This window comes from Camelus bactrianus, chromosome 2 (genome assembly GCF_048773025.1).
Source record: "Camelus bactrianus isolate YW-2024 breed Bactrian camel chromosome 2, ASM4877302v1, whole genome shotgun sequence".
In the NCBI taxonomy this organism is placed as follows: Eukaryota; Metazoa; Chordata; class Mammalia; order Artiodactyla; family Camelidae; genus Camelus; species Camelus bactrianus.
The window spans coordinates 118,827,177-118,845,936 of record NC_133540.1 but is presented as its reverse complement, the minus strand read 5'-3'; the positions used below and the strand labels follow the sequence as shown (position 1 = coordinate 118,845,936).

The window sequence follows — 18,760 nt, the reverse complement described above, 5'->3', positions numbered from 1 at the left end:
TGGGATGGTTTCCATTATTTTGCCTAATATGAATCAAACTTCTTTGTATATTCAAGTAAAAAAAAATCCTAAATAATATACCTAAATGCCCAAGCAACTGATATTGAGGAAATGTATCACCTTATAATGTAACATATGTGACTGAGTTCATAATAGAACCCTATGTCACCAGTGAGAGGTGACACTGGGTATCCATAACACAAAAGTGTATAAGGACTATATCAAGGTACTAAATAGAGTTTAAATGAAAGAACATTTCCCTTCCAACTCCATAATTCAAAATACATACTTCCTAAAAATGATCACTCCACTCTAGCAGGTTGGTTTGTTCATTCATTCATTCATTCATTTACTCCCTCCTTCATCTGGTGAGGCTGTGGTAGAGTGGGAGAAATGCAGGCTTTGGGATCAGGAAAACCTGGGGTTCAAATCCCAGCTCCTGCCTTACTCGCATCTTCCCTCACGTTCACGCATCATCTCAGCCCTGGGGACCACAGCTGTAAAACGGTGGCAACTCCAGCTGCCTCCCGAGGCTGTTGTGAGGAATAAACAACATTGCAAAACTAAAACATCCAGCTCATTCAAAAGGGCTCAAAAACATGTTTCCTTTTTCCTTTAAATATGTGCCTGAACTGAATGTTAAACAAAAAACACTTCATGAGCTTAGAGGCCCCCACTTCTGCGGAGCCGGGGCTCAGACAGGGCTGGGTCATCGGGCACGTCTGCCATGTGGTGCCTGGCACACAACAAGTGCCTAAAAAATGGAAACAATTTAAGTACAACTTTCCTGCTAATGGTAATAATGCTGATACTAAGAGGCACAGCAGAGGAGGGATCACGGTAACCGTGGCAGTAAAACAATTAAAAGCAAACCCAGAGAGGGTGAATCGGAGGTTCCCAAATGTGCGTGGTCCGAGGCCACACAGTGGAGACTGAACTGCGTGGCACTGGGTAGGAGAGTGTTTCTGGGAGACAAGTGGCATTTTTCTCCTTGTCAGTGTCTTCATGGATGATTCCACCAAACAAAACAGCGATTTCCCTTGCTCACCAATGTCACCTTAAAAGCATCTCTCTCTAAACCCAAGTGTCTATAAATTGTCCAATGAATTCCCCTCCTCTTTTATGGAGGAATTTTTTTGAAAAGAAGTTGCAGAATGAGATGAATGAACACCCTGGAATTCGCTCTCCCGTGCACACCTCTATACCATGCGCTACCTACAACTTGAGGTGCCCTTTCCAACACACACGGGCTGGTAATTAGGACGTTTCGCATAACACACATGTGTTCAAAGCAACTAAGCGAGCCAGGGAAGGCACAAGCTGGCCTTACAAACACCACAGGAAGATCTCGAAGTTGCTGGAGCTAAACAGAACCCCTGATGTCAGACATCTGGGCTTTCTGATAGTGGGAGACGCTACAATAAGTATTCCTAAAACAGAGCTTCGAAGTACAGCAGATGTCTGGCTTGTCAATACTGCACGCCCTGTGCTGCCTTTAAGACAGATGCGGATGCTGATGACGAGTTAAGGACCTACTCACTACTTATTGAGGAGCAGAAAAAAGAACAAGTTATAAAACCAGCCTGGAATGACCCAGGTCAGAACAGTGGTTTCCTGGCTGGGGGAGGATGCTGACTGGGAGAGGGCACACAAACTGTCTGGGGGCCTGGGGCCGCTCTCCATCCCGATCTGGGCGGCGGTCACACAGGTGTGTAAAAATGCATCCAGCATTCACCGTGTGCATTCACGGTACGAACGTTAGCCTCAATACAAAGGAAAAAATCAAATAGTATATGATGTAAACTCAGTTTTAGAAATAAAGGTATGGGGCAATGTCTGAAAGTTTATACACTAGAATGTCAATAGCAGTCAACTCTGGCTAGTGGAATTATGGTTTTTCCTTTGAAACATACCTATATTTTCTAAATTGGAGGGGGCAGTGAATTCACATTACTTGGAAATTTAAAGATAAATCCATCATGACCCAAGGTCTTATCATCTCTGAGTAACACCTTCAGCCACTTAGTTTTCTTCCCCGACCTTTCCTCGTTCACTGATTCAGGACATCAAGGGCAGGGCCCCGCTGCTGCAAGGACCCTCTGTGATGGGGGTGAACAGGTGGGCATGGGAGGTTAGAGGCCCTCACTTCTGCGGAGCCGGGGCTCAGACAGGGCTGGGTCACCTGGCACGTCCGCCTTCAGCCCACAACACGCAGGGGGCGTCCTGACCATCTTTCAGGATGTGGTCACAGCTGCAGGTCTTCTGACACCACTTTTACTCAACTTCCAACCTAAACTGAAGTCTTGGCAGGAGTCTGCAACCAGACCCCAAAGGTCTCTTTTTCAGCTTAAGTTCTTAGGTGGAGAGCTGGGTCAGCTGACCTGAGTGTGCAGAGGTCTGAACCCAAGGCTCCCAGAGAGAAAACCTTCTGACCCTCAAGTGTAAAGGCTTAGCTCCACATGCTTGCTTCTTGCTGAGTAATCATAAAAAAAGGACTCTGTATTTTTTAATATTTCATAAACACTCTGAATTTCCATTTCTTCGTCTATAAAATAAGGACACTTCCCCCTGCTCATTCTAACTGATAAAGTGGCTACAAGAATTAGATTACGGAACACAGAGGACGGTGATGACACCCTGTTGGGTTTTGCACCCCAACTTTTAGCAAAGTGCCTGGGACCTAATCCTCTTAAATACCAGGGGAAGAAAGACAAACTTAAGGAGTTATTTTTATGACTTCTCATGATAAGAAAATGGCCATAGGGATCCCCCAAACTGCATAATTTCTTTGCATGAGAGGCATTCGTGGGTGGCAAATAATCTTGAAACAAACTTAAATTCTAGTCCAGAGCAGAGTTAAAGGCTGGCAGATGTTCAGACACACTATAACACAGGTCAGAATCCATGACAGAAAGTAGCTCTTTATAAACAAATGATTTCCCACCAGCAGCTTCTGCCTGACGCTTTTCAAGTAATAGATCTGATGGAATAAAATTCCAGTCTGGAAGAAAGGAAGGAGAAGGAATGGTGGGAGGGAGAGTGGGAGGGAGGAACCGACTTCTAGTAAATTCAGAAACCCCTTAGAGCTTATTAAAAGGAGATCTGACTTATTACCTTAATCACCATCTATATTTTGAGAGTCAGAAGGCCTGTGACATCAAATGGAGGGAAGGGGACCTGGGGGAGAGGAACAAGTAAACATGCTATTCTGACAAACAAAAAGGACACCCTTGTTTTAATTCAGTAGTTTTCCAGTTCAAGCAGTAGCTGAGAAGCCAGTGGGTTTGTCGTCTCTTTTAGATTTGATCACTACATGCAGGACATGGTTCTGGGCACAATGGGAAATTGAAAAATGAATCCGCCCATCCTGCGCTGAGGAACTCCAGGCTGGAGGCAAGGCATGGACAGAAACAATTCCATTGTGTGGCACCAGGGAGCTGCTGGTCACGGAGGTGTGTCAAGACGCTTGGGATTGCAGAAGGCAAAAGACCTTTCAGGTGGGGATCAAGGTGGTCATGACCAAACCTTGAAAGAGGAGTGAGGAGAAGGAAGAGAACAGGAGTTCTAGACAGGAGCACGGCCTGAGCAAGGCCAGGTGCAGGGAAGCAAAGACCCCAGGGGGTTCTGTTGGCTGGGAGCACAGGACTTGCGAAAAGGAGAAATGCGAAATAAGGCATTTTTGTTTTGTCTGGACAAAAGAAAGGCCTTAAATGACAACAGAGTCTGAGCCCAGGTGAGGGCCAATAGGACCTTGGAGGTTTCTGAGCTATAAAGGGTCAGGATCACAGCTGTGCCTCCAGACCCCTGACCAGGCAGTGATGGATGGGATGGAAAGGCAGAAAGAGATGCAGGAGGCAGGGAGGCTGATGGGGAAGCACCTGCAAGAACTGAGGAGGGAGGTGAATGCTAGTTCTTTGTGAGCAAGTGCTGTGTCTTGAGCACTGAAATCAGCGGACTGTGAGGCTCATTCAAACCCCCAACAAACGATGACAAATACAGAGTGGTCGGCAGGAGACTGGACTGAGGGAGAGTGAGAAGGGTCCAGGGTCAGGAGGTGAATAAGGGGAGCGCAGAAGAGGCCATGTGGTGGAAGCAGCCCAGGAGATGACTGATCGAGCAGCCTGCAAATGTGCTGGAAGTTCTGGCAAAGCTGGAGACAGTCGGGAAAGCAGAAAAGGTTACAGATTGACCCCGATAGCACTTGCCAGTCTGGAGCAAATTAAAAAGCAAATTGGACCTGGCTGAAAAAAAAAAAAGGGAGTCCCATTGCTGCCACCTCCAATATTGCCTTGGTCATGGGGTCTGCAGATGGCAGAGCAAGCAGGTACGTCACTCTGTGCCCCATCGATATGAATTCTCAATGGCATCACGTTGACAGCCAGCAGCTGACCCATCACCTCCCTCTGCTGAAGCATCTCTGAAGCCCTGGGAAGGGTTTTCCTAAAGCCCGGGCAAGGACAGGACCACCACCTCGGCTGCAGATGGTTGGGGCCATTAAAACACACTTTCACGTACCTCATCTCACTTTATCCTCATCTTAGGTGAGGGACGCAAGGCAGGTACTGTTACTCTCATTGTATAAAGTCCAGAGAAACTGAAGTCTGGAAAAGTCAGGAGATTTGCCCCTGACCACGTAGCTACCCAGTGGTAGGGTTTGATGACTTATGTAACCCACTGCAGCCTGAGACAGGAAGCTGGCCAGGACACCAGGCATATGCTGGGCCATGTGGAACTCACTCTCAGCTCCTTCACAGCCATGCTCAGCTTGGGGAGAGGTTGGAAGTGCGGCACCCTGTCAGGTGAGCAGGGCTGGTTTCACAGAGAATGTTGGAAATGGCAAGGAAAACTGTCTTTCCTTCCCTTCATTCCTTCCATCCCTCCCTCCCTTCCCTCTCCAAGTACCTGCCCAGTATCATGTGCCTGGCGCTCTGCGAGACGTTGGTGACCACCCACCTCTCTGAAGGTCCCTCTTCCTCAGGGACCCCATTCCCTTACCTTCTCATCCTGATCGCAATCCCCCATACCACCTTCCTAACTGAAATTTACCACCCACTTCCCAATCTCTTGAGGTAGGAAACCAAGCGGAGGTTATGACATTTGAGCTGAGCTTTAAAATGTGAGTAAGAGTTAGTCTATGGACATAAGCCAAGACCTAGAGATGCCTCGGGGTATGGAATGATCTGGTAGCAGTTCTATGGCGGGGGCGGGGGGGAGGCGGTGGCATTAGGGACACAGAGCAGTTACTGAAGGTGAGGTGAGGGCAGGCCATTGGAGGACACCTGAGGAATGGCTCTCCCTCTGCAGGCCCTGGAAAGCCATCAGAGAACTTTAGGCAAAGGAGTGGTGAATCATGTCAGTGCTGGGAATGACAACTCTAGTACCATCATGGAAAGATCTTAGAGGGTGTTGCAAATATGCTGTGAAGAGTGGATGAGAACCTGGGTGGTGGTGGGATAGTAAGAAAGGTGACACAGAGCCCTGATTTGAGGACTTGTTCTAAAGCAGAAAAGATGGGCCTTCATAAACAATTAGATGGGGGGTGGAATTTGGGAAGAAGAATCAAGGATGCTTCCATAGTGATGTCATTAACTAAGATGGGATAGAAGAGGGGAAGAGGTGGGAAGGGCGGGAGGCAGAGGGAGGGTGAACTCAGTTTAGGGCACACTGAGCACGAGGGTCTGGAGGACACCTCCAGCGGCCCCGTGGAGAGAGGCAAAGCCCCGTGTGCAGGGGAAGCAGCATGGAGTATCAGGCAGGTTGAGGCCAGAAGAAAGACCATGAGGTGTGGCAAACAGGAGGCTGGTCTTGGGAGGCCTTGGCAGGAGCATTTTCAGGAGAAAAGCAGAGGTGGAAGGCAGACCCAGGTGGGTTGAGAGTGGATAAGAGCAAGGAGACGGAGGGACAGGGACAGGGGCAGGTGACCTCCTATGTCCTGCTCAACCCTCATCCCCAGGCAACCTCTTACTCATGCCCTTTGAGTTGCCTCCAGAATGAAGGCCATTCAGAACCCCAGGACTCTCTGTAGCTATCCGGGCACTCAAGGTCAGCTTAACAAACAGCACCTGATGCCCCACTATGTGTCTCAAGCAAAGGAAGACATCTGGGATTTCCCAAGCAAGCCTGCGTTTTGCAACCTCTGTGCCTTTGCTATCTCCACTCCCTCTGCCTCGAACATCCTTCCTCTGCATTTCCCCTGGCAAAAATCCTGCCAAACTTCCTGGCCCAAGTGCCACCCTCATCAAGAACCTCCTTAATCCACCAATCCAAATGATCTTCCCCTTTACCCACAGAGCACTTACCACAATGTGTGCCCCTGTTCTCCATCACCACTAGACTGTAAACCCCTCGAGAGCACTGTCTCACACACAAGGCTTCGCACATAGCACCGCTCATTACGTCCCTAGTACGCTGCATGCTGACCTCCTCCTTTGCTAACCATCTATCCCACTGAGATACCCCGGGCTATGTTTCATTCTTCTTTGATGCCAACCCACCAACCCAACACAGGGATGGATCCATCCTGATGTCACTGACCCCCTACCTGTAGGTCTGTCACTAATAAACTACAGGTGGGCAGGCATGTCTGTGAGCCTCTTCCCACAAATGAGAATGTGAAATCAAAGCAGAAGCCCTGCAAATGGGCCAGAACTAAGTCATTAGGAGGATGCTCTATCAGTATCCTCACTCAGGTGCAGGACCACACCTCTTGAGCCACAGCATAAAGCCTTATCATTCTAGAATTCCTGTCTTCTACCCCAACCCCGGTGGTCACGGTCCCTTTACTCAGGAGCTCACTAACTTGTACAGCAGTTAAGATCCACACACAGAGAAGGTCCTCTCCTTGCCCAGGGAGCACGGAAGGGTTCCACGAGTGGTTTGGAACCTACATCACGTAAGGCGACAGGTCGAAGAGCTCACTTTGCGCTGGGGTGGTCACAGACGACTTTTATGAGGGCTGTGGGTGTCTATTCACCTTGAAGGGCTGGTAAAGGCTGTGGTCAGGGAAGAAGTGGAAGGCCCACCAGATGAGGTCAGGGTGGGAGAATAAGGGAGGAGCCAGAATGCAGAACAGACCAGTTCAGCTGGAACAGCCAGCTTATGAGAACAATGAGACAGATGGCTAGAAAGACAAGTCAAGATCAGCTTGAGGAGGGTCTTGAATACCCAGTAACGGGGAGCTATTGAAGGCTTCTGAGTGAGAGGACCTGGTGAAGTGCTGTTTTCTTCTTTTTCTTTTTTTTTTTTTTTAAGATTGCTTAATAAGCTAGTTGTGAAATGGTAGATTGGCTTAAAGAAGTCTGATATTTTGAACAAACTTACGATGTTTGTTACAATGAAATACCATAAGATAAAAGAAACAGGGTAAGCTAGAAGATGTGAAATGAAAATGGAAACACTTCTAAAAATCTGCTTAAGGTCCGTGTTTCTTGGGGACCAGGTGTCCTCTACCACTGGCACTATTTTACCTAAAGGACCAGAGAGAGATGCAGGCTCCCAGGTAAGCCAAGTCCTCTGCCAGGAGGCACCCAGAGCCTCAGTATAGTTTTACTGGTGGAAAACCAGGAAGTGGCTAAGAAATATTGCTCACTTTGGTCATTTTCATTCAGGGACTAGCCAAAGTCCTCTTTTCATCTTCAGCCAATGTATTTTATTCAACGTGAAAGTCGCTAAATTAATTTTTTTTAACAGAATAAGAGTAGAAATTGTCAATTTTAGAAGCACATATGCGAATCTCCCTACACAGGAGAGAACATGATCCCATTAGGTAAAAATAGCAGTTCTGCTTGCTTTCCCCCACATGCTAATTTTAATAAACTTACTCTGAAATTAGCCCGCCACTATGAAGATAGCTGCTCATCAAAAATGTTCCCGGGAAGCATGGAGTTTGCCTCGTAAGAGTTCAGATACTCCCAGGAAACTCTCAACAATGCAGAGTTCTAACTGGAACCTGTCCTCTTCTCCCCAGATGCAGTCCCCTCCCAGCCCTTGGTCACATCCAGCACCACCACTCTCTAGCCACACCTCAAGGGTCATCTTGGACTCATTCTAGTCCATCTTCTCAATCCCATTGGCTATGAAATCCTGTAGATGTCTTCCTTTGAAAATCTTTCTCATAGCCATCCCTTTTCATGTCTCCCCACTGATGCTGCATCCCCTTAGCACCTGACTTACTCAGATGTCCAAGCATTCACATACTCCCCATTTACTGAGTACCCATGAAGGGCAAGGTACAGTGCTAAGTGCTAAGGTCACAAGTTAATAACATATGGTTCCTACCCTCAAGGAGTCCAAGATCTTCTGGGTCCAGTGGAAGGACAGACAAGTGGTCAAGGGTTAGTTAAAAAACTACATGATAAGTGATATGACTTAGGTGCCATAGGGGTAATTGGTAATACGGATGGTGACAGAAAATACTAGATTACTGGTAGCTCATCTTCACTTGTCTTTCCCTGACTCCTGGGAGAGCTACCGAATTTGTCTGTCTGTCCCTACTGCCTGGCACGGTGCCTTGTGAATGACAGAGGCTCAGTGGTTATTGAGTTCAGTGGACACAAATGTCTTCCAGGTATTTCCATCAGCTTATACTCTAGCTAAAAAAGCATTCAGTGGTTATTACCAGCTACATGAGAACGCACCTTTCTGTCTTGCTTTTGAAGTTGCTCACCATCTGGTCTGCCTTGGCCACCCAGGCTCAGTTTCTGCTGTACCTCCACCTACTAGTTTCAGCCTCTATCCGGAGCATCTCCTCAAAGGCCAGCCACCGGCCTAGTGTTCAGGCCTGCTTCCTGTCACCATCGCCCACGCCCCCTTCAGCCAAAGGGGAGGGACCCAGTTCTACTTGTCCTAAGAAGTTTTCCTCACTTCTTCAAGCCTCGCGGATTGCCTGTATATGTGTGTAAGAATTGTTCATTATTGTGCAGTTTTTTTCATTTAATAATATTATTAATATGAATAATGCTTTGAAATATTAAATGATACTCTATTTATCTACCTTGACTCAAATTCCTGTAACTCCTACCTTGTTTCTCCTCATATATCCCTCTCCCTTTCAAAAGCTAGACATTCTGCCTTTGTATTCTAAGGGAAAGAGAGCTCAGCGGAACACTGGTCACAAAGTGACTGGCTTTTCAGTTTTGAAAGCCTGGGCCTTAAGACATCAGGACAAAGAAGGGCCCCCCCAGGAGTTCCTTCCCCCTCCACCCTCCAAAAGTCTAGAAAGATCAACAAAGTTGAGAAAAAGGCAGACTGAGTGCATGGAAGGAGAGCTTGGTTATCGGCGAGTCTCTAAGAATGAAGATTAATCACCCTGATATGGGGTGGGGAGAGAGAAGTAAGGACCATGGGACTGAGGTACCAGGGGCATGGCTAGTCGTTCAAGGGCAGGAGATGGGGAGCTGATGAGCTGGGGAATCAGAGAGATAAAGAGTAAAGCTCTCTATAGCAATGGCTGTCTTGAATATCCATTTCCTCCCTTTTAAAAAATTAGGTTTATTGAGGTATAATTTACATAAAGAAAAACTCATCCTTTTGAGGTGTACAGATCTACGGATTTAACAAACTTATGTAGTCATGTAGCCATTGACACAGTTGAGGTGTAGACTCTGCCCATCACTCCAGAAAGGCTCCTCGTGTGCCTCTGCAGTCAATCTGCTCACCCACTCCAGGCTATGGCAACCACTGAGCTGTTTTTCTGTCCTTTTAGTTGTGCCTTTTCAAGAGTTTCACATAAGCAGAATCTTCTAGTCTGTGTAGGTGCCAAATGTTTTTAGGACTCATCCACGTTTTTGCATGGATCTGTGGTCTGTTCCATCTTATCGCTAAGCAGGATTCCGTGACATGGATGTAGCAAGTTATCCACCTGCCTGTTAGTGAACACTGCTTGTTTCCCATCTTCGGCAATTATAAATAAAACTGCTATAAACATTCACATACAGGATTTTGTGTGGATGTGTGTCTTCATTTCTCTCAGGTCAACAACTGGGAGTGGGAATGCTGGCTTGTTGGGTTAAGTGCGTATTTGACTTTACGAGAACCTGTAAAACTGTTTCCAAAAGCGGCTGTACCATTTTATATTCCCCTGGCAACATAGGAGTCTTCCAGTTGCTCTGCAGCCTAGTCAGCACTTAGTTTTTCCATTTTTGACTTGTGAGTTTGTTTTTCCATTCTAATAGACGCGTTGTGCCATCTTATTGTGGTTTTATTTTACATTATCCTAATGACTGATGATGCTGAGTTCGTGTGCTTGTCTGCCATTGGAATCTCTTCTTCAGTGCAGTGTCTATTTAACTCTTTTGCCCATTTTTAAAATTAGGTTGTTTTCTCACTATTGTGTTGTGAGAGTTGTTTATATATTCTGGATATCAGATATGGGTTCCACACAAAATTTCTCCTAGTCTGGCTTGTCTTTTCATTTTCCTAACAGAGATTTTCAAAGAGCAGAAATTTTTAGTCTTGGTAAAGTCCAACTTATCCTTTTTTTCCTTTTATGGTTTGTGTTTTTCATGTCCTACTTTTCTAACTTTTTAATAGAACCCTCCCAAATTTAAGCTGGGCACATCCAGCTAAAGCGGGTATTTCCTAGCTTCCCTTGCAGCTAGGTGTGGCCATATGACCGTGCTCAGACCAATGGGATGTGAGAAGGGATATGTACAGCTCTCTAGTCATCCCTAATTAAAAAAAAAAACAAAAAGCCCCTTGACTTGGACTTCCTCTTTCTCTCTCTCTCTTTCCCCTTCCCATGGGCTGGGACAAAACATGGCAGGAACCCAGCTTTAATTACACAGTTATACAGAGGACCACCCTCTAAGAAACGGTAGAGAAACAAGATGGGAGAAACCTGGGTTCTTTACTGACTCATGGAGCGGGGCTGCCTTCCCAGCCTGAACCACTCCACTATGGCACAAAAGAGACCTAAATATCTACCTTATTTAAAACAATATATTTTTGGGAGTAGGTATCTTTGTTAAGTGGCTTAGATTTTGACGAATATACCCTTCTTTCTTAGGAAGTGAAAAATAATCCTCAATTTCCTGGACCCAGCCTGGTGAGGTGTGGTGCATCTATGAAGAGAACTGCACCATAGTTTCCCAAAGTTTCCCTCAGCTCAGGAGTGACTCAGGGACAGCAGAACATGACTGAGGTCCCCCACCGTGGGCAAGGGAGCAAAGTCCCCCATGCCCAGAGCAGCAGAGGAGGAATCCATCACCTTGTTCTCCATTCACCCAAAGCAGCATGGGTGTGACAGGGGCCAGAAGAGGCCCGAGAGGGAAACAAGGGAGGACACAACAGTGACCGACAGTGACCAGTGACCAGATCCTAGACTGATATGAGGAGGATGTGGCTGAACACAAATAGCCCAGCCCAGGTGTGTGCCCCCATCCCATCATGCCTGCCAGTGGCTGAGTACTACTTATAGCCCCTCGAACTCAAATACAAGTTCAGGCAGAGGGGTGACTCCAATCCAGATTACGTTCCCACCACCCTTACCATGGGAGTTTATAATCATGATTCAGGTGTTATAGCAAAATAAAGAAGCTTTCATTTCGTGAACACCTGAGTTTGAGTCCTGGGGTTCACCCTCATTGTACTAATGTTTGTTGAACACTTCTGCTTGCTGGGCAAAGAGCAAAGAGCTAACAAGAATTATTTCATTGGATCCTCACAATCATCGCACCTGTGCAGAAGGTACCATGTTATCCTGTTTACAGATGAGAAAAAGGAGGCTCAGAGAAGTCGCACGGTGTGGTGATTCTCTCAGCAACCATTCCTCTTCTTCTGGCAAACAGTCCCAACAGCCCCAACCCACTCACAGTCCACGTGGCCTGGGCCAGGCCTCCCGCACAACTGCAGGCCTGAGGCAATCAGATCACTCCACTCCTGAGCAATTTCCTCCAGGGCAGGTGAGGGACCCAAGTGGGTTCCAATGGAGTGACTCCTAGAGTTTTACAGAATCTCCTGCATAAGACTTTCTGTCTTCCCTTCTGGTCTTGAACTTGAGAAGGTGGGAGGCTGACACTGAAGCCGGGCAGCAAGCAACCCCCAAAATGGAGAGAAAAACATCTGTTTGTGTGCTGAATCCAGCTGTGCCCAAAGCCACCCCCCTCAGGGAATTATTAGTCATGTCGGCTATATTCATTTGCTAGAGGCTGTCGCAACAAATTGCAGAAACTGGGTGACTTAAAACAACAGAAATTAATTCTCTGATAGTCATGGAGGTTAGGAGTCCAAAACCAAGGCGTTGGTAGCTCCCTAATAAGGCTCTAGGGGAAGATACTTCCTTCCCTCTTCCTAGCTCCCGGTAGCTGCCAGCAATCCATGGCTGGGCCCTTGGCTTGGGGCAACGTAACTCCAATCTCTGCTTCCGGCATCACACGGCCTTCCTTCCTCTGTGTCTTCACGTTGTCTTCCCTTTGTGCATCTCTGCACCCAAATTTCCCTCTTCTTAAGGACACTGGTCATTGGATTAGAAGCCCATTCAAGTGACCTCATCTTAACTTGATTACATCCGCAAAGATCCAGTTTCCAAACTGGGTCTCAATCACAGGTTTGGGGGTGTTTGGGACTTGAATGTATTTTGGGGAGGACACAATTCAACCCACAATATCAGTCAATAACTTCCCTCTGAGCTGAACCTCCTTGGGTTGGGTTTGTGACCATTTGCACCAAGAAAGAAATAGAGTCAAGACTTCCCCTCCAATCTCAGTCAACAAATGAGACCCAAAGCTGCGCCCTTAACCGCAGGGTCAGACTGCAGGCTTGCTCAGCCTCTCTCCCAAGTGTCAGCTGCTCTACCTTGGGCAGAGGCCCAGGGTGAACCATCTTCTATATCTGCCTCACAGACACTGCATACAACGTGCTCAAGGAATATAGGATTGATTGCTATCTAATTAATTAACCAAAATTCAAATAGTGAAATTGAATTGGGCATGGTTTATCACAGGGCAGCAGGCTAAGAGATGACCAGGACTTTTATCTTAGAAATAAAGTTATTGATTGTCTGCACGACTGCATTTCAAGATTTCCCCCTGATTTTTAAAGATCACCTCAGGTGGTGAAGAGGAACACACTTCCCCCTCCCCAGACGGTTAATTTCCAGAAGAGAACACCAGCCACGCTCCTTTCACATGCGTGGCCGTGTTTACTTCAGGGCCTGAGAGACGGCTGTGATTTCGCCTTGTTACACTAAAACTCTGAAAACAAAACTGATCTCTATAACATCATTTCCATAAAAAATGTTTCCTGGAGGCCAGCCGAGGAAGCAAACTGATTGAAAGAGAGCACAGGGCTCTGGGCAGGAAGGGCGATGGCGTGTGGACACAAGGCGGGAGGCAGAACCCGGGACTTCTGCAGAAATAGGCATGAGCTGTCAAAAGCCCATCTGACCCAGGTCAGATGTCTGGTGATGCCTTCCCCAGCTCCTTCCATCGGCTTCCAAAATCACTTTCAAAGACCACTAGCCACTGACCATACTCTTCCTTGAATCCTACTTTCCTGAGCCCCAGATGATTTCTCCACACCAGACCCAGTCCACACCCAGGGAAGCCAGGTCAGCAGAACTTGAGTAGGCAGGGGAATTACTTGGGGAGCCCCGTTGGTGAGAAAAGCAGATTTGGGGGCCACACCCCTAAGCACTTTCATGCAGATAAGGTCATTAGTTTCCTGTGGTTGCCATAACAAATCGCTACAAACTGGGTGGCTTAAAACATAGAAATTTATCCTCTCACAGTTGTGGAGGCTAGAAGTCCAAGAACACACTGTCGGCAGGATTGGTTCCTTCTAGAGGCTATGAGGCAGAATCTATTCCAAGCCTCACCCCGTTTCTGATGGCTGCCGGCCACCTTTGGCATCCCTTGGCTGTCGCTGCCTAACTCCAATGTCTGTCTCTGTCTTCATATGGACCTCCTCTCTGTGCATCCCTGCTTTCCCATAGCCTCCTCCCTTGTATCTCTGTGTCTCAAATCTATCTTTGCTTTCTCTTATAAGAACACAAGTCATTAGATTTAGGGCCCCTCCTAAATCCAGGATCATTTAAAGATCCTTAGCTTGATTATACATACAAAGAGCCTGTTTCCAAATAAGGTCTTATTTCCAAATAAGTTACTGGGACGTTAGGACTTAGATGTTTCCATGGGGGAAAGAACACGATTCAATCCACTACAGTAGATTTGGGGAGGGACCCAGAAATTTGCATTTTTCCCCAAAATTCCAAGTGACTCACTGTATTTTTTGCTCACAAAATGACTCTGATGTAGGTGATCTGTACATCATATTCTAGAAACACTGATCCCATCCCGTTGCTGAGGATTTAAAGAAGAGTAAGACGTGGCTCCCTCCCTTGGGGAACCTGCTGCCTAGGGGAAGACACAGATGAACCGGAGATTAAAATACAAAGCGTGGCCTAGGAACCCCGAGCCCTGGAGTCAAGGCGGACCAGGGTTCAGATTCTGCCCTCTCCAGCTGTGAGACTCTGGGCAAGTTCCTTCGCTGGTCTGAGCCAGTTTTCTCCTCTGTAAAATATGAAATAACTCCTACCTTATACCATTATGAGAACGAGGCCATGAGAAACGCTGAACATCAGGGATGGACTCAAGAAATGGCCATAAGCTACTATGAAGGCAGGAAGCACGCTGTGTTCATTTTCACATCCCCACAGCATCCTAAGCTTTAATGAATTATCTGAAGGCAAGAAGGCATTACTCTGGAGAAACGCAGCTGGGGTAGACAAGACAACTCCTAAAAGACCCATTTCCAGAACTTGACTTATTCTAGAAGTATTTTCTGAGCAGCTGCCGTATATGGAGCTCCAAGAATGGGCACTTGGAGCAAAGAGCCAAATAAAAACTCCCAGCCTAGTGGGGAGACCATGAGGCCACAATCCCACGTGGTCAGTGCAGGGTAGAGGTGTGCTCGCTCCAGGGACAGCCATGCAAGCGAGCACTGCCTTCTCTGGTTTCTCATCCTTCACATCCACCCTTTAGTATACTCTCAGTGTTTACTGTGTGACTCTCCTCCCAAACCATACCATGTGCTTCAGGGGTTCTATGATGGCAGAAAGGGCTGTCTGTCTTCTTGGCCACTACATCCCAAATACCTAGCGATGTATCTGAATCCTAAAAGGCATTCAACAAGTGTTTGTTGGAGTAGTAAACATTCTGCTATTTCAGAGCCCAGCACTGGACTTCTATGAAGAACCGCCTCCAGCTTCCTTGACTACTGGGAATGATTCTTGATGGGCCAAGAAAAAAGATCCCCGAGGATCTTTCCTTTGACATAAAGCCTGACAGAGGAGATGGGGACAATGTACCCTAGTACTGTATAGTTATTTTGTACAGACCGAGAGTGAATACACGAAACTTGGGGAGAAGCTATGACAGTACATTCCTCTTCAGAAATACAATGCTTTGCACACAGTGGACATTTAATAGTTATCAGACTGACCTGGAGGCCCAAACAAATGATTAAAGGAGAAAGACAGTAGGTTTCACTTCCAACACCCAACATGGGAAGGAAGAGAGAAAATCACTACATCCTGCATTGTGTGCAAAGGAGAGTGAAAAAGAAGACCCAAGGTGGCCTTGGGGATGGGGGTGTCCGGGGGAATAGTCAGCGTGGCTGGGTAACGTGGCTGAGTGCCGTCAGCCACGGTGGGACATCAGGACGAGCAACTTAACGCGAGAGAAAGGCATCAGCACCCCCTCTCACCTGGAGAAGTCAGGCAGCCCCTCCCAGGCCAAAACACCCTTAAGGTGACTGAAGAGGGGACAGCATGGGAGTCCCGAAGCGGACCCCAGGGGTGTTTATGACAAAATAGTTTGGGGGGCGTGGTATTCTCTGCTTTCACAAGTCGAATGACTTTTGCACCAGCGTTGTGTTGACTGAACTGAATGAGTGAATGAACAAAGGCTTTGGAGGACCCCGAACTGCTCCCGCCCCAACCTCCGCTGCAGGCGATTCCACCTGGCCCGGGTGCTGCCCCGGGACCCGGATTTCCCCCCACCCCCACCCCGGCACCACCTTTCCGCTTCAGCCGCGGGCGACCAATCGCTTGGCTCCAGAACAGTGGTAACCGAGAAGGCAGGTGGGGCTTAGCTCCTACTCCTGGATCCCCGCGCTTCTCTCTCCAATCCAGGGCCAAACCCTGCCCGGAGGGAAGGCCCCTCCCCAAAGGCTGGCACCAGCTGGCGTGGAAGAAAGTGGCGCCCGCCGACCGGAAAGTGCGGGAGGAACGGCGCACCTGGCCGGGCGCGCGGGGGCAGCGAGCCAAGGCCGCGGGGTGCGCGTCCCCCGCGAGTCGCCGCCCGGGCTCGCCCACCGGGGGAGGGGGGGCGCGGGCTCGGGGCTGGCGGCTGCTCGGCCCGGCCCACCCCGCCTGGCCGGCGTCTCGGCCTCACCTCGCTCACCAGCCCCTGCCAGTCGCTCTCGGTCCGGTCGCCGTTCATGGCCTTCTCCTCCGGGCGCGGGGCGGCTTCATGGACGCCGCCCTCCTCCTCCGCCGCCGCCGCCGCCGCCGCCTCCTCCTCCTGCCGCACCACCGCGGTCGCAGCCACCTGGGCCCCGCGCGGCCCCGAGAGGGCCCGGCGCCTCCGAGCCGCCGCACCGCCGCCTCCTGCGGCCGCCCGCGCTGTTGACTCAACGTCAGCCTCCGCGGGAGGAAGGGGAGGAGGAGCCGCGGCCCGCCCGGGCCACAGCCACCGCCGAGCGGGCCCTGGCCCGCCCCGTGCAGCCCGGGACCCTGCACAGTCCCAGGACCCCGCGCAGACCCCCGACCCCTCGCAGCCCCACGACCCCGCGCGGCTCCCTGACCCTGCACAGTCCCGGGACCCCGTGTACCCCGCCCCCTGTGCGCAGCCTGGGACCCCGCGCAGACCCTGGACCCGGCTCTGGGCCTCCTTCGGGGTCATAGGTGGCAGGTAACTTCTGACTACAGGATTACCGCTCTCCCGGTGGGAGGCTGGCTTGGTGGGCACCTCTTGTGACCCCCACAAGAAGCAAATCCCCAAATCCAGCCATTCCCTGAACATCAATGCGGCTCCCACCGCTAGAATGCAAGCCCCACTCGGGCAGAGGGTTGCTTCCTTCTCTGATGAACATTGGGTACAAGGCCTGGCACATAGTAGTTGCTCTACAATTATCTGTTGAACCTATGAGTGAATGAACCGCATGTTGTTATATAGTTAACATGATTTTTTAAGCTACTCATATGTATTTCTGTTTATTTCTTAAATTATCAACTGTCATAAATAGACAACAAATGAAAACATTGAAAATAAAACAGTAATGAATTCTAAATAGAACCAAAGCTCCGAGTGTGATGCTTAGCACGTGTGGAGAGAGGTGTTAAAGACATTGGCATCAAACTGAGACGTTCTTCTAAGAGGATGGACTGAAAGAGAATTACAGAGGGCAGGGGACTCTTCACTCGAGTCCATACTATTCAAGGTGGTTTTCCCACGTCACCTAAAATCCTGTCCTGAACCAACACCAGTAGTGAGCTTTCCGTACTTGCAGAAACACTTCCTGTGGAGATGAGCAGGTAGACTGAGAGGTTCTGAATCCATTTTACAGTTGTGAAAGCCATCATTTATTTAATGTTTCAGCGCCTGTTAATCTTGGATCAACCCTGCAAGATGGATGTTATGTCCATTTGTCAGGAAAAGTGGAGAAACAGTGTCTCAACTAGGACTTCTAGCTCCCAGAGACCCTCTTCAGCATCTTGGAAACCTGAAAATGAAGTATCACCCCTGGGAGATGGAAATACTGCATTCTGTTCTTGGCCTTGTTTTGTTGGCGTGGAAGATTGTTTGCAGAATGGTATCAATAATCCCCTGCCTGTTTCCCAGCCTCTGTCTGTAACTTTGACTCCAAGCTTAGCCGTGTGACTTGCTCTGGCTAATGCAGTGTTTGCAAATGTGCAAAACCAAAAGGCTTGTAAAGGACCTGTGAAGTAAGGCTTATCCTTGCTTATGCCCTTAGGAACCTGTGATCATCGCCACAGAAATAAGCCCAGAATATCTTGCTGAATGATGCAGGACTAAAGGCCACCAACCAGCCAGCTGCCACATATGCGAGTGAAGCCATTGACCCCCAGCTGCCACAGATGCCTGCATGAGCCCAGCTGAATTCAGCAGAAGAACTACCCGGCTGAACCTTGCCCAGTTTGCTGACCTGCAGATCATGGGCTAAACAAACCATTGTTTTAAGCCACTGAGGTTTGGTGTGGTTTGCTATGTATCAACAGATAACTGATATAAATGGTTTCACCACTGCTAAGGAGCCTGGATGGCCGGAACTCTCCCTGGCAGCCCTGGCACCATGACCTGTTGGGTCCTCATCTAAAGAGGATTCTACAGCAGATTCTGGAGGGCCAGGGGCTATGAGAAGGAGACAGTAGGCAGCACTTTGATTCAGTGCCTATTGCCTACAAATTCCGTACCCATTCTGGACACATTCAACAACATTGCAGACCACGGTCCCTGTACTGGAAGGTTTGCAAGCCTTACCATCCAAGTTTTGCAAACAAATGCTCTAGGGAACAAGAGAAAACAAAGGGGCTACAATACAGCTAAGGCTTCTGGTCTTCTGACCACTTGGGCCACCTACTCCATTCTTTGTAATCCAAAAGTGTGGAAAGAAGGCCATCCCTGAACTGAATGTCTAGGGTTAACTCAGCACCAAACACTTGTTCCTAACGGCCCGATCGATGTCTCATGCTAAGAAGAAAGGTACTGTCTGCCAATATATTGCCCTCTGGCAAACCATC

At 48.5% G+C, this 18,760-nt stretch overlaps 1 protein-coding gene and 1 long non-coding RNA gene across 5 annotated transcripts in view; one reads left to right on the top strand and one right to left on the bottom strand.

The window, feature by feature from the left end:
- Window positions 1–16,592, bottom strand: part of CCDC149 (coiled-coil domain containing 149) — a 96,311-nt gene extending 79,719 nt beyond the window's left edge. For all 4 annotated transcript variants that reach the window (XM_074349701.1, XM_074349704.1, XM_074349692.1 and 1 more), the window contains exon 1: window positions 16,392–16,592. In XM_074349701.1, the coding sequence (XP_074205802.1) occupies window positions 16,392–16,439 (48 nt within the window). In that variant the 5' untranslated portion in view covers window positions 16,440–16,592. The remainder of the gene's footprint in view (window positions 1–16,391) is intronic.
- A 23-nt stretch (window positions 16,593–16,615) lies between these two features.
- LOC123619161 (uncharacterized) lies at window positions 16,616–18,208 on the top strand. Its single transcript, XR_006727706.2, has 3 exons — window positions 16,616–16,910; window positions 17,598–17,811; window positions 17,974–18,208. It is a non-coding gene; the product is annotated as an uncharacterized LOC123619161 (long non-coding RNA).
- The last annotated feature ends 552 nt before the right edge of the window (window positions 18,209–18,760 follow it).